The sequence below is a fragment of the Sciurus carolinensis genome, assembly GCF_902686445.1.
Source record: "Sciurus carolinensis chromosome 19 unlocalized genomic scaffold, mSciCar1.2 SUPER_34, whole genome shotgun sequence".
Classification (NCBI taxonomy): Eukaryota; Metazoa; Chordata; class Mammalia; order Rodentia; family Sciuridae; genus Sciurus; species Sciurus carolinensis.
The window spans coordinates 1,780,731-1,797,117 of record NW_025920112.1 but is presented as its reverse complement, the minus strand read 5'-3'; the positions used below and the strand labels follow the sequence as shown (position 1 = coordinate 1,797,117).

The window sequence follows — 16,387 nt, the reverse complement described above, 5'->3', positions numbered from 1 at the left end:
AAGAGATAGTGCTGAATGTCTTAGAGATAAAAAGACTTAAAACATCATAGAAAAAGATAACAACAAGGTCCCATCTTCACAATGCATGTTCAGCATAAACTCAATGCTTCTGTTTTGCGGCAGTGCTGCAGGTGTCGACTTGAGTTAGTGGTTAAAGCACACGAGGTTCCACAATCTGGAGTTCATGTTTAGTGGGTGACAAGACCACAGAGCAGCAGCTCACACATGTGCTTTGAGGTGTGTGGACATCAGTAAGAGCAGGCACAGGAGAGCAGGGGGAAGCACAGAGGGCCAGTTGGGCAAGGCACTGAGAACCACTCCAGGAGGTGCCATGGGAGCCTCAGGCTCTGGAACACTGTGCACAGACTGAGCAGCAGGACCAGCCCTGGAGGAGCCTGCCTGTCCTCAGCACAGCACAGAGACAGTGTGCTCTGAAAGCTCCAGGCTCCAGGGCAGGTGTGTGGGAGGAAAGAGGACTGGAGTCTGTTCTGGACCAGGTTAGAGCCAGTGGGTGTGCATGGGTCAGGACCCTGGAGCTCCCACAGGGGGCTCTGGTTGAGCAGAGGTGAGAGGAGGAGCCCCACAGAGCCTGGGAAGTGGGCAGTGAGGACAGTGGGGCTGCCCTGGGTTTGGCAGAGGAAGCCAAGCCTGCTAGGGAGTCCTGAGGCCTGAGTACATCAGCAGAGCTGGGTGCTGCTTAGGGACAGGGGTACCCACTGAATCCTCTGTCTCTGCCCCCTGGCTCAGGGGCTACTGCATAGGAGGCTCACAGCAGATCTGCTGGTTAACTCAACCAAATAATATCCTTAGAAGAAAATTTGTAAATTATTTCAAATTAACAAAATGTGACTAGAACATTTTATGAATCAGTTTTGTCATACATACACTAGAAATTAGAGCATGGCAGAATCTTGTGGCTTTTTTCTCATTCCTGTGTTTATTTCACATTTAAATTGAGAGAAAGAACGATGCCAGAAGTGCTGGTAGAACCAAATCCTGAACACACACTTGCTTTAAGTTTATGTCTTCCCAGGGTCAGTCATTTTAGAGGTAGGCTATGTAGACATACAGATTCAATTTTCCATAGATTAGATTTCAGAGTATCATATAATGGGTGGATGTTAGCTTCCAACAAAACTATTTTTTTCTAACTTGAAAATATTTATGTGGTCAAGCAATGGAAGAGAAGACCTACTTTCAGGATCCCATACTGCAGTTTCGATTTGAAACATCTAGGATCTGTGACTTTGGGGTCAGACTTGAAGGGTCTATTTATTCTTTGTGGGTGGAGATGTTAATTTTTGTAACTGAATTGCAAAAAACACCACCCTCTTGGTTACAATATAACTTGGAGAATGCATTTCCTCTGTTTTCAAAGGTTGGCTGGGATAAAAGTTTCCCTTGATCACCCTACAAAACACATTGCTCAAATACATTATAGTTGAAAACACAGTCCTCATTTGACAGGGACATGTCGTGTAACAAGGGTAGGACCCTGGGTTTACCTTGCAAAAGTTACAAGTAATGCAGTTTTAAAAACATTGCAGCCAAGTGCCACGAGACCAAAGAGCAAGCTGTTTGTCTGAGCCTTACCTAATTCCATCCCAATAGCCTCAGGTGTGAGTTGTGGGGAGGGAGTAATGAGCTGTGTTCAGCACACACTGGGACCTGAAGGTATGTACATCTCCCCTCTTCCTTCCATGCTTCACATATGGAGGAGCCTCAAGCCGAAAGGCATTTACTGTCTCAATTAAGGGAAACCCCCAGAGAGCAGCACATTGTGGAATATTAACAAATGCCCATCACCTGAATTTAAGCTTAAGCTTACTCTTAGCTTCTCCAATTCCTTATAGAACTGCCTATTTTAACAACAGAAAGTATCTGTATGGTAGAAAAACCACACCTCCAAAATATCTGCCTTAGTTCAACATAGCCAAACATACTCAGTTCAATAATTTCATCTAGACTCACCTTGTCTGAAGTTCCTGAGTTTGTGATTTGAGAGAGGAGTAATTTTGTAATTTTGACGTTCACTTCTGAACATTGATTGAGGTATTTATTATTAAAACCCCAAAGTGTGTTCCAGTCTCCCGCGTTAAGCAATGAGATCCCACCACCGAGCTGCATTCCTGAAGTCACCAAGCTCTCTGAGAAGAGATGCCAAAGGCACCAGGCAGGAATCCTCAGAAAACATTCAGTGCTCGCTGCTACCTCCTCTAGTATCCTCTATCCTGAAAACACAAAGCTTTTACCCTTGAGCAGTGTTGCTTCTTATATTGCTTCTTATACACATCCACCTTTGCTCTCACCTTGTTCAAGTGAGAACAAAGAGACATGTAAAACTTCCTTCCTTGGGTTCTACAAGAGGGGCAGATGGAGGAGCCATGGCTCTTGGTCTGCAGGAAAGTCCTCCAGCAGGCCTTATGTGTCCTCCCTTCCCTCTAATTGATGCCCAATGTCCAATCCCACCGGACACAAGTCTAGATCATTCAAGCTGACTGGTGACTTGGAGATGAACTCAGTTCAAATTTAGAGTAAATACACCAACCTGCTCAGCTCTGCAGCTCTCACCTGCTGCCCAGACTTAGTCCCAAGAGGAAGGAACCAGCTATTCCAGAACATGATGGAGAGCTGTAAGTGGTGCTAGGTAATGTGTCCTGGAATCTCTTGCTTTGTACATTAGAAATATCAGGATCAACAAGATGCAGGAATCACTTAAGACTCTTCAGCTGAGTAACAGTCGCATTAGGAGCAGAAGTAATTTACCTTCTACAGTTTAGTCTGTTTCCAGAGGAGAATGTTGATTTGGTGACTATTTTTTTCCTCTGAATGGAGCAAGCAGTTGAAGTGGTTGTGACTAATTTAAATTATGCTACGACAAAATCTTTACCTCCGTTTGAGGGGAGGTAGGTAATTGATTCATGAAAATTCAAATGCAGTCAGACATTCTACTAAAGTGATAAGTTGACTCAGAGGTCTTGTGCTACAAGGAGGATTTAGACTCAGAAAGATGATACCATTCACCACTGACAGGAGAGTGAGTTGGAAAATTAATTTTAGTTGGACACTAATTTCCTGCCAAACTCTGTTCAATTTTTTAAAATTTTTCTAATTGGTTATACATGACAATGGGATGACTAGTTACATCTGGAAATTAAGTGGAAGTATATAAGCCAAATATTCAAAAAGAGTGTGCTGCAGAGGTAGGAAAAAATAGCATGAGAATCTCTTAAGTTCTTCTTCAGTCCACAGTTTGTCAAGCCAGAGAAGTGCACATTTCAAGTAATTTTAGGTACTTTTCAGTAACAGAGTGAAATTTATCACAGGTAAAAATTACAGAAGATTATTTATTTAGATTGTATTCAGTACTTATTTGTGACCCATGTCGTGGAAATATCACAAAGCACCAGTCTTAATAAATGTGCTCTATTGTTTTAAATCTCAGAGTGCATCAGTCAAAAACATGAAGGGCAGTTTTGTCGTTGCTTTTCATTTTTGTGAATGCCTTCTCTCTCCTCATGCAGGTTATCCCTTGGTACACACCTGCAGAACTCCCAGCCAGTCAAACCCCCCCATCAGGACTGAAAACTTCAGGGGAAAAGTGAAGAATGCCTTGAGCAGAGCACCATGCATGGCAAGAGATCTCAGCTCACGTTCACAAAAGCAGGTCCCACCTGGCCCTTTGGCATGTCACACTATGTTCCTAATGTCCAAAACTCAGTACGCCAGTCCTTTTCCAAATGCCTTCCACATTTTTGGACACACTCAGTTTAGAAGAGAATGAGTGTGTTAAGAGCACTTGTTCAGCCAGCACTGAGGCCTCCTTCCACTGACCATTCCCTGTGGTCCAATCTGCACCCTCATGATCAGCCTTCTGTCCAGGGTCAGTGCAGGGAGTGGCCATGCTGCCCCAAGTGCACCCCTCTGCCTTTGTAGGTAGTGCCCCCATCATCCCTTCATCTCCTATTTCCAGGTTTTTCTCGGCTGCAGCTTTTTCAAAAATATGCAAAATGAACTAAAAAACTCTAAAAGCACAATGGTGTGTCTATGGAATTCAATAATGCTTTTAAACCTACATAAAAATTGAAGGCTCTGACCTGATATTGAGTTTCTTTTCTCTTTTAAAGGTGGATGTTTTTCAGTGTTAAGGTGAGGTAATGGTGAGAATTAGGGAGAAGGGGTTTTAAGAATAGTGATCAAGCGGGCATCAGAAGGGCTAAGACTGGGGCTCAGTTAGAGTGCTTGCCTCACATGTGTGAGACACTGGGTTTGATTGTCAGCATGCCATATAAATAATAATTAAAACCGGGTCCAACAAAAACTAAAAAAAAAAAGAGTTCATCCAGAGTGAAAGTCAGTATTCTAGAGTGGTATCTCCTGGGCCCAGAGGACCTCATGCCTGTGGAGAAATTCATTCCACTTAATGGTCAGAAAAGACTGAGTTTCCCAGGGTGAAGACATCCTTCTGGGAAGATTTGCCCACATGAGGAAAGTTGACAAGACAGGCACTCCGCAGGGAATATCAGGCTGATCTTGGAAAACTGTGAAGCCAGGAGAAGGGACTCGTTGAAGCCAGTACACAGCAGTGACCACTGTGGATGATGACACATGGCTGCTAAGGGGCTTAGAAACAGCAAGATGAAGAATAGGGACTTTGGAAATGGGTATACATAATGGATCACTTTGGGAAGTGATCATATCCATTTATGTTCCCATTGCAGTACAAAAATATTTGTTCTGGTCCCAAATCAGATGCAGATACTGAGACTCCCCAGGAATCACCAGCTGTCCTCACGCCCCTTGCTGCTTAATCCATGCTCCCCTTTAGAAGTGGCTATGGTGGATTAGACAGAGTCAGTGCAGAGGCTCGTCAGCATGAGTTTGACCTCAACAGGGCTCATTTATTATTAGTTGGGACACAATATTAACTCCTCTTTCTGGGTCCCACAGAATAATCTGCTACATTTTAGAGCATGTTATACGAAAACATGGGCAATAAGCACTTCCAACTCCTCAAACATTAATCATTTCTGTGTGTTGGGAACTTGCACAGGCCTCCAGTTTTTTTAGAATATATCATGGATGACAATGGCTACATGTGATACTTGTCTCTCTGTCTGTCTGACTTCACTTAATAACTCCCAGAGGTATGTATGTTGCTGCAGAGGGCAGGGCTTCACTATTTAAAGTTACATTTGAGTAAGTGCAATGTTTTCCTCACCCTTGTCCCTCCTGTTGGGATCCTTGGTTGATTGAACATTGTGGCTCCTGTGTATGGTGCTGCAATACACACGGGAGTGCAGGCATGTCTTTGATAGAATCATTTTATTTCCCTTGGATACACCCACTGGTAGGACAGCTAATCCTGGGAGAGTTTTAATTTAGTTTTCTAAGAACCATCAGCCTACATGAGAGGAGCCATCGGGCTGCATGTATACACAAAGGACAGTGCCCAATACATGCATGAGAATATCACTCAGGCTGCAGATAAACCACAAGGACATTGCCTAACACATGAATACAAGTAGAAAATAGGCTGCTTGTTCACACCAAAGACACTGCCTAATGTGGGCATGAGTAGAGGATTCAGAGTGTATGTGCACACACCAAGGACAGCACCCAACACATGCCTGAAAAGTCATCAGAGTGCATGTATACACCAAGAACAATGCTCTGCACATGTGTGCGAAGAGCTATCAGGCTGTAGGCACACAACAGGGACAGTGCCCAGCCCATGCATGAAAAGAGAATTTAGACTTCATGTACACAACAAAGAAACCTCCTTCCCCATGCATGAGAAGATTTTTCAGACTGCATGTGCACACACCAAAGACAGTGCCTGACACACACATGAGAAGAACCATCTTGCTGCCTTTATACACAAAAGACAATGCTCAGAACATGCATTAGAAGAGCAACCAGGCTGCATGTACACCCCAAGGACATTGCCTAGCCCATGAATAAGAAGAGAATGTATGCCGCATGTTCACACCAAACACACTCCCTATCTCGTGCATGGGAAGAGTATTCATATTGTATGTTATGTTCACACACCAATGACAGTGCCCAGCACATCAGTTTGCACATGCCATCCCTTTGCACGTGCACACCAAGGACAAGGCTCACACATGCATGAGAGGAGTCATCAGGTTTCATGTACACACCAAGACAATGCCCAGACCATGAATAAGAAGAGAAATTAGGCTGTATGTACACACCAAACACACCACCTCCCTCATGCATGAGAAGAGTATTCAGCCTGTGTGTGCACACACCAAGGACCGTGCCCAATACATGCATGAGAAAAACCCTCTAGCTGCATTAACACACCAAGGACAGTGCCCAGAAAAAGCATGATAAAAGGAATCAGTGTACATTTGCACATCTAAAACAATGCCCAGCACATGCTTGAGAACATTCATCAGGCTTCATGGGCACACCAAGGACAGTGCTCTGCACATACATGAGAAGAGCCATCAGAGTGTGTGTATACCCCAAGGACAATGCTAAGTACATACATGAGAAGAACCATCAAGGTGAATGCATAAAACAAGGACAATGATCAGCACATGTATAAGAAGAGCCATCAGCCTGCATGTACACAACAAGGACAGAGTCCATCACATGCATGAGAAGAGCTAACTGCCTGCATGTGAACACACAAAGGACAGTGCCCAGCATATACATGAAATGGTCGATCAGGGTGCATGTATACCTTAAGAACAATGCTCAGAACATGAACATCAGGCTTCATGTACACATTAAAGCAGTGCACAGCACATGTATGAGAAAATCACTCAGGCTGCCTGTGTACCCAAGGACCTCGTCCAGCCCATGAATAAGAATAGAAATCAGGCTGAATGTACACACCAAATACACTGCCTTCCACGTGCATGAGAAGAGTATACAGACTGCATGTGCACACACAAAGGACTGTGCTCAAACATGCATGAGAAGAACCATCTAGCTGTATTTGCACACCAAGGACAGTGCCCAGCACATGCTTAATAAGAGCAATCAGGGTGCATGTGCACACATAAAACAGTGCCTAGCACATGCCTGAGAGAGGCAATCATTCTGCATATGCACACCAAGGTGATTTCCCAGCACATGCATAAGAAGAACCATCAGGTAGCCTGTGCACATCAAGGACAATGCTCACTCATGCATCAGAAGAGAAATCAGGCTGCATGTGCACACACCAAGGACAGTGCCCAGCACATATATGAGAAGAACCGTCAGAGTGCATGTATTCACCAAGGACAATACTCAGCACATGCATGCCAAGAGTCATCAGGCTGCATGTATACACCAAGGACAATGATCAGCCCATGCATTTGAGGAGTCATCAGGCTGCTTGTACACACCAAGGTGATTTCCCAGCACATGCATAAAAACAGCCATCAGGGTTCATGTATACACCAAGGAAAATGGTCAGCACGCGCATGAGAACAGTCATCAGGGTGCATGTATACACCAAGGAAAATGGTCAGCACGAGCATGAGAATAGCCATCAGGGTGCATGTATACACCAAGGACAATGGTCAGCACATGAATGAGAATATTCAGCAGGGTACATGTATACACCAAAGAAATGCTCAGCACATGCATGAAAAGGGCCATCAGGCCACATGTACACAACAAGCACAGTTCCCAGCACATGAATCAGAAGAACCATCAGCCTGCATGTGTGCACACCAAGAACTGTGCCCAAGACATGCATGGGAAGAACCATCTGTTTGCATGTACTCACAAAGGACAATGGCCAGCAAATGCGTTAGAGGAACCATACGGCTGCATGTACAACAAGGACAGTGGCCACATGAGTGAAAAGAGACATCCAGCTGAATGTGCACAGCAAAAGCATGATAAGGGCAATCAGGGTGCATGTATACACCCAGAACAGTACCCAGTACATGTATGAGATGGGCCATCAGGCTGCATGTAAATACTAAAGTCAGGGCCCAGCACATGCATGAGAAGAAAAGGATACTGCATATACACACCAAGCACACTGCCTTCCTCATACATGAGAAGAGTATTCAGAATGCATGTGTAAACACCAATGACAGTGACCAGTACATGAATGAGAAGAGCCATCATATTAGCATATGCACAACAAGGACAGTGTCCAGCACATGCTTCTGAGGAGTCATCAGTCTGCATGTGCACACCAAGGACAGTGCCCAGCACATGCATGAGAAGAGCCATAAGAGTGCATGAATACATCAAGGACAATCCTCAGAACATGCATGAGAACAGCCATCTGGGTGCATGTATATGCCAAGGACAATGCTCAGCACATGCACAGGAAGTGCCATCAGCCTGCATATACACACTAAGGTCAGTGCCCACCTTATGAATGGGAAGGGCTATCAGGTTGCACATAAACTAAAAGTACAGTTCCCATCACATGCATGAGAAAAGCCATCCAGCTGCACATGCACACACCAAGGAAAGTACCCAGCACATACATGAGAAGATCCATCATGGTGCAGGTATACACCAAGGTCAATACTCAGCACATGCATTAGAGGAGTCATAAGGATGCATGTACACAACAAGGACAGTGACCAACATGTGTATAAGAAGTGACATGCATCTGCCTGTGCACACCAAGGACCTTGCCCAGCACATACATGAGAAGAGACATCAGGGTGCATGTGTAAATCAAGGATAATACTCACCACATGCATGAGGAGAGCTATCAGGATGCATGTATACACCAAGGACAATGATCAGCACATGAATTAAAGGAGCCATCAGGCTGCATGTACACACCAAGCACAGTGCCCAAAACATGCATAAGAAGCTCATTCAATCTGCATGGACACCCCAAGGACATTGTCCAGCCCATGAATAAGAGGAGAAAGTAGGCTGCATGTTTTTTTTTCTGGGTGCTGGGGTTCAAACCCAGGCCCTTTCACATGCTAGGCAAGTGCTCTAACACTGAGCTAAGTTATTTGGTCTTGCTACCTCCCAGAACTATGCTTCTATTATTGAATTCTCCAGTTAACTGCTCTGTGCAATCCAGGATCTGACATTTTTCTTAAGTTGACAGCACCTGGGGGCTGGTTCTCATACACTGTGGAGAGATTTCAGAATGGATATCTATGAAGTCATGCAAAGTACTTAAAATATAATACTACATTGTTTTAAAATGTGTAAAGTCACTTATTTGCTAAGATGACAGGTTTTAAAAAAGAAAGAAAAGTAAAAGGTGTGTATTAAAAAAATTGGGGGTCACAGGTATAGCTCAGGGGCAGAACACTTGCTTAGTGTGTGCAAATTCCTTGTTTGATCATTTGATTCCCAAGACTGAAAAAAAAGAACTAATGAAAATGCTCTAAAATATTTATATTGATTATTTTTGGGTGCTGAAATTCTTTCTTTTAAATTTATTTTTATTGTAAACAAATGGGATACATGTTGTTTCTGTTTTGTACATGGAGTAACAGCATACCACTTGCATACAAAAAAAAAAGAGGAGAAAGTAGACTGCATGTTCACACCAAACACACTGCCTAACACGTGCATGAGTAGAGTAATCATACTCTATGTGCACCCACCAAGGACAGTGCCCAACACGTGCCTGAGAAGAGCCATCAGGCTGCATGTGCACACACCAAGGACAGTGCCCAGCACATGCATGAGAAGGGCAATCAGAGTGCATGTGCACACCTAAAACAGTGCCAAGCACATGCCTGAGAAAAACAACAAGGCTGCTTGCACACACCAAGGAGAGTGTCCAGTACATGCATGACTAGAGCAATCAGCCTGCATGTGCACACCAAGGACAATGCCCACAATATTCATGAGAAGAGTAATCAGGGTGCATGTGCACACCAAGGAGAGTAACAAGCACATGCATGGAAAGAGCACTCTGCCGGTATGTGCACGCCAAGGACAGTTCACAGCACATGCATGAAAAGAGCCATCTGACTAGATATACACACACCAAAAAATGGATCCAAGTGTATTTCATTCATGTAATTAAAAAATTCGATTTACATTTCATAAACAAATGAGAGTAAAAGATGTGTTTAAAATTACTAATCCAAGTTTTTCTAGGTGGTCCAACATATAATGAAATGTCAGTTTCTAGATCCAAATTTTCTAGGATGTTTCTTCAACATGAAGAGATGGCTAACACTCTACAACCTGCTTGTTTGATATCTTCATGTTTATGATGAAAGATAAGTAAATTAGATTTGACATACACAACATTAATCATAAATGTGTTCGATAGAGCCATCTGATTAATTTCCAAAGTTAAAATACTAACTGTAAAATGTATCAAGTATTCTTAACTTCTTGATTCCATTTTGTGATAGACTTGAGCACTGCTTGTGTTTTCACAAATTGTGAAATAATCAGATGTATGTCTATGTGCAAGGGTTCCAAAATTTCAACTGCCTCTTAGTTAGAGTATTATAAACAACATAAAGTCTTCCATCTTATTGAAATGGAGTAATTTGTCCAAAGTTAGAAAAATCATAAGGGTTGTTTCAGACTGTAAACAAAGAAAAAGTGCTAGGAAAGAGAAACTAGAAGGTTCTAGGTATGGAAATGTATTTAGTAGAAGGACAAAGAAAGTGTCTCTGAGGAAGAAAGCCTTTGTGTGGTGAAGTTGTCATATGTCTATGCATCGAGAGGGTCTGAGTAAGTGAGAAGAAGGGCTGTGTAAGTAAAGGATAAATTTGAAAACGTTTGTGTGTAACTCATTTGGTTCTATATAAGTACCACAGTTATCCTGTTCAATGTTTTCATGAGGTTACATACCAATGTATTGGTGTAAAACCAGGGTATAATTTATGTGTCATCATAACATGAATTTCTTCAAACATTCACTTGCTCTTAACATTGTTTCTGTTAGTTTTTATTCTTTAGAGCTACTAATCTCGAAGGAATTAGGGTATATACAACACTGGTTAAACAACAGCAATGTGTTATTTTAGAGTGTTTTACCATATTACAGGATCTAAATTTTTCTTTGAAAGCTAAATTTAGTGAATATGAAAACAGTGTAATTGTGATGCTATCACGGACTTCTTAGCATGCTAAATGTGTTCAATTCTTCCAGATAACACAAGTCTTTAAAGTCGGAGGTTTAAAAGAACATTTTCATCAAGCTGGTATTCTGCAAATGTAAGTTATCTGTAACAGTAATTTTAGACTTATAAAACTAGAAAAAATAATTGAGGTTTATTTATATCATTTAATGCTCTATAACTGGACTTGATTTTTATGTTACTTTTTATACTGGGGTAGAAATTTAAATGTATTTCTAAAAGATAACGACAGTCTGATCTGTTTAAAGGTTAATATTGTGAAACATAACATTTTGCCATTTTTTCCACAAAAAGAGAGTTGAAAGCTCTCTTAGTGTCTCTCTGATTCATGTTTCAGATGTAATGTTGTATTTTGTGATTGGTGAAGAGCTGAGACTTATCTTAGATAAGGCTCTGCCTCCCACCGCACTGCTCCATATTAGAAAGCAAATTTAAAGTTGTGTGTGAAAGATTGATTTTTCTTGTAACGACTAAAGTCATCTCAACTGACTCTTCACAATTGATAGGAACACAGTCCATTTGACATGATCTTGAACAACTATCAAACCTTTAAAACCAAAGTACAGCCATCCTGGGATATTTAAAAGAAATGGCCTCTGTATCTTGGTCATCCTTACTCCTCAAGTTGACATTTTACCTAATAACCAAACCCATCCATTCCAAAAATATCACACACCAAATGTAGGAGAGCACCCCAAATTGTTGCCTTACTCAAAGGACTAGGAACATCCATCAGGATTGGCACCAAAGCAGCAGGATTAGGAAGCTCTACTCACTGTAAATTGTCAGCACAGGTTATTTCAGTTATCCAACAGATCACTGATATGGTACTGACTTTACAAAATCATGTGGAATTCCTGGCTTATGTTGTCCTGCAAAACTCATTAGGGAAGAGTACCATTTCTATGTAAACCACCAGGAGTGGTAAGAGACAGGGTTAAATGGCTCCATGGAAACCAGAAATATGGAGGGCAGGTCTGGCTCTGGAGCTCTTTCAGATCTGCAACTGTGAGACTCACTATAGTAAGTTCAAAGATGTTACCTCTATAAACATTTATTTTGATGAGGAATTTTATCCCACTGCCTATGTATTAAATCCCTATGTTTTATTATCTGGACCCATTCAAGTATAATATAATGCCTCACAAAATATATGTTATGGTACAGAGAAGAACTATATGCTACAACAGTGGTCAATTGACATGTATGGCAAAGTCCAGCCAAACTGTTATGATCCTCCAAAGGCCAGTAGCCACCTGGTGCCCTGGATACTTAGAAGCACCATGGCAGGAGACCCCTTCAGTAGCATTCATGCAGGACCTGCTGGGACACGGGAAACCCTGCCCTGCACACTTTTTTCTTGTGGCTTATAGATGACGTTGTCATCTTGGTTGGCATATTCCCTCTGCACCCGCTGCAGTGGTGGCATCACATCTGCAGGCACAAACTACTCAGGACCTTCAATGAGTCCAAAAGAACTTTACAGAGGCCTGACAAACTCAAGTACATATTGACCAGGAAAGTTTGAGCAAATGTTCAAAAGTAAAAGATTCTATGGTATGGCTAGGAGAATGAACACAGAAACTTCACTGCCATTATACCATTGCCCAGTTTTGTGTTACTAGAGATCCACATAATGATAAAACTGAGTTTCATGGCAAATGTGGTAATCACTGAAGGAGGCTTGATCCTTTTCACAATGCTTCTTGGGATGTGTTGAAATTACTATCTCAGGTTCTGGCCATGGCTAATGCAAAATCCACTGCTTTTAATAATGAAGAGATTTGGGGAAGTTTGGTTCAAGGGATTTCCTATCCCTTTTAAGAACTGTTCTACACACATGACTGGTTTACTACGTAAAACTCTACTGGAAATTTTGTTGCTCTTCTTGTTTTGCATACTCTGTTAAGTAGGATGCAGACAATTAAACTATCAGAAAAATATGATTCCAAAGTTCATCATGCTTGCTGCTCTGCTTCAAAGGACCCAGAATCCTGAGTTCATGCAAAATGCACCCTGAATTTGAGTGGGGCATGATGGCCTGTATTAAGGAAAAATAGAGTCCAAATATATTACCAGGTATCTACTTTAGATGTATGTTTCCTGGCATTTTAAAGAACATATACTGTTTGACACTGGAAAAATGTTCCCTAGTAGTAGAAAACCAGTTATTCTTTACATTTTCATGATAACCTTTCTTCTTCCTATCCTTAATTTTATACCAAAAGAGTTTCATAGTGAAGTGATAGACCCAGGTTAAATTGCCTCCTGGGAACACATTAGGTGCTCACTGACAGACTCTCTGAAACTACAGAAAGTGGGCATCCCCTATGATGACCTCCAGGCTCCCACCAAATATGCCCCTCACCCACCTCAGCCATGGGGTCTCTGTGTTCTGTTCCTGAGCTCTGAGAGGAGGGGTATGTCCACTTCAGCCTTCTCAGCAGGAAGCATCCAGGTCTGCTACCATTGCCCCAATTCATTCATTCCTCTCAGAGTCTGGAATAAAGGATATGAAAAGAAAAACCTCAAGAGACAGAGTGACCCAGGAAGAGGGAGGGGCAAGGGAAGAAGGCAAGCATTTTTCCTTCCCCAATACATTCCTGGGGAATGAATGCGAACATTCATCATTTCCCATTGATGATGAATCCTAGAAGGGAGGAAAATCAATAACAATAAGTCCCAGAGCTATCAGATAAGCAATGAGCTCCGGGCTCTATACTTTAACACTGAGTTTCTCCTTCTACACTGCCCAAACCAGCACGTTCTTTTCAAGTCTCTAATGATTAAGTCACCCTCATTGTAACCCAGAATACAAAATCTCCCTTGTAAAGAGTGGCCATTTCCTGTTTTTTTTTTTTTTTTTTTTTTTTTATAAACCAGTGCTTGAACTCAGGTGCACATGGCCACTGAGCCACATCCCCAGCCCTATTGTTTATTTATTTAGACAGAGTCTCACTAAGTTGCTTAGCACCTCACTTTTGCTTAGGCTGGCTTTGAACTCCCTCTCCTGCCTCCGTCCCCCAAGCTGCTGGGATAACAGGCATGTCTTACTGACCTGGAAATTGAGGCCATTTTATACCCCCAAAATGAGCCCCTTGAATGCCTGATTGACTCTGCAGCTGTATAAACAGCATTACTGATCTGTGAGGTCTGCTCCCATCTCAGTTACTTTGTGCTCCTTTAGTCAACTTTCTCACTGCTGTGAATAAACCATCTGATGAGCACATTTATATAGGAGGATATGTTAATTTTTGAACTCATGGTTTCACAGGACTTAATCCATGGAGGCCAAATCCATTCCTCAGGACTGAACCTGAGGCAGAACATCATGTACCACAGGGAAGCAGCTTACATCAGCTGGAAGAAAAGAGAAAGTATTTCCACTCTCCAGATACAAATATGCACTGCACATTCATGCCCCAATTTCAATCTCCTCCTGTCACACCCTACCAGGTCAGTTACCACTGAGTTAATCCCTGTCAGGGGATTAAATCACTCATTGGGTTAAACCTCTTACAGCCCAAACATGTGTCTTCTTAATTTTCTTGCATTTTTACACACATGAGCTTTTGGGGACAACTCAAATTGAAACCATAACAGTGCTTAGAGACTCCGTCCCATGTGATCAAGGAACACATTAAGTACGAAAAGTCCCGTTTGTTCCCCTGGTAATAAATTTCACACAAAACTGTGTAAAATTAGAATGAAAACAAGGTATAGAAGCACAGTCAGGATTCATTACGAATATGTAGATATGATAAATATCAACATCAGTACAAATGTTTTTATATTATTATAATATTTCAAAGAGATATACCAACAGTGAAGTATAACACTAATTTGTAATTATAGAATTATATATAACATTTTTAATCTAATATTTTTAATAAATATTACAGTTGTACATAGCAATGAATGTATCATAGGATCAATTTTACTGATAAATATATCTCTAAAATTCTAATTGCATACATAGATCCTATTATAATCCTATTGGTCAGTGCTGCTCTAGAGTGTTCTAATCAACATGGAAAGAAACCACACAGAAGAATAGGGACAGACATGCTCATGTCTTCCTGGAGGAGAACATCCCACACACTCTTCCCATGGCACCCAGGACCTCCTTGTTCCTCAGGCTGTAGACGATGGGGTTGAGCATGGGGGTGAGGATGGTGTAGAAGACAGCCAGGCTCTTATCCTTTGTTGGTGAACGGAGACTCCTGGGCCAGAGATACGTGTATACAAAAGGTGCATAGTAAAAGGTCACCACTGTCAAATGTGTGGAGCACGTGGTGAAGGCCTTTCTCCTTCCCTCTTTTGAGCGCATGTGGAAGACAGCAAACAGGACCCGTCCATAGGAGGCAGTGATACCAAGGAAAGGGAAAAGGAGAAACACAATGGTGCTTCCCAAAATTGAGTACTCGTAGATCCAAGTGTCCATACAGACGAGAGGTAACATGGTTGGAACCTCACAGAAAAAATGATTGATGGCCCTGGACCTGCAGTAAGGAAGATGAAGAGTATAGATGGTGTACCCCAGAGAGTGAATGGAGCCCAGTGTCCATGTTCCAATGATCATCTTCACACACCTGCTTTTACTCATGTGGATGGGGTAGTGGAGGGGGTGGCAGATGGCCACAAAACGGTCATAGGCCATGGAGACGAGGAGTAAGCCCTCAGAACATGCCAGTGTCACAAAGAAGAACATTTGCACACCACAGCCCAGGAAGGAGATGCTCTTCTGTCCAGAGAGGAAGTTGATGGTCATCTTAGGCACAGTGGTGGAGATGTACATCAGGTCCATGAGGGATAGCTGGCTGAGGAGAAAGTACATGGGGGTGTGGAGCCGGGGGTCCAAGAGGATGAGGGCAGTCATTCCTGAGTTCCCCAAACAGGCGAGGACAAACACAAAGATGATCAGGAGCAAGAGAAGTAGGCCAGTTTGGTTTTGGGGTAACAACCCCAACAAAATAAAATCATTTGAAGTTTGGTTCCATTTCTCCATGAAAATGTACTGTTAATTTCTTGAAAAAATGATCAAATAAAAACTAAGAACTAAACCTGAAATAAAACAGAAGAGGTAAATAAAAATGAATGGCCTTCATTCATTGTTTTTAGGATGAATTAATTCTCCTTCAACACCAAATCATTGTACAGTTGTTTGTTAGACCTGAGTTGAATGTTCCTGCCCCTGTTCTCTCTGTAACCATCTCAGCAGGTGGTAGACACAAACATGGTTTTGAAATGCAAAGTCTAGTAGAGGCACAGCAAACCCAGTGAGGTAGTTGGAGTCTTCCTCCCTGCTGAATCCT

The 16,387-nt window shown here is 42.2% G+C and overlaps 1 protein-coding gene across 1 annotated transcript; it reads right to left on the bottom strand.

Moving 5' to 3' along the window:
* Positions 1–15,141: 15,141 nt before the first annotated feature.
* Positions 15,142–16,080, bottom strand: LOC124973468 (olfactory receptor 2L13-like). The gene has a single exon (XM_047537387.1). The coding sequence runs from the start codon at positions 16,078–16,080 to the stop codon at positions 15,142–15,144; it is 939 nt and encodes a 312-aa protein (XP_047393343.1).
* Between the last annotated feature and the right edge of the window lie 307 nt (positions 16,081–16,387).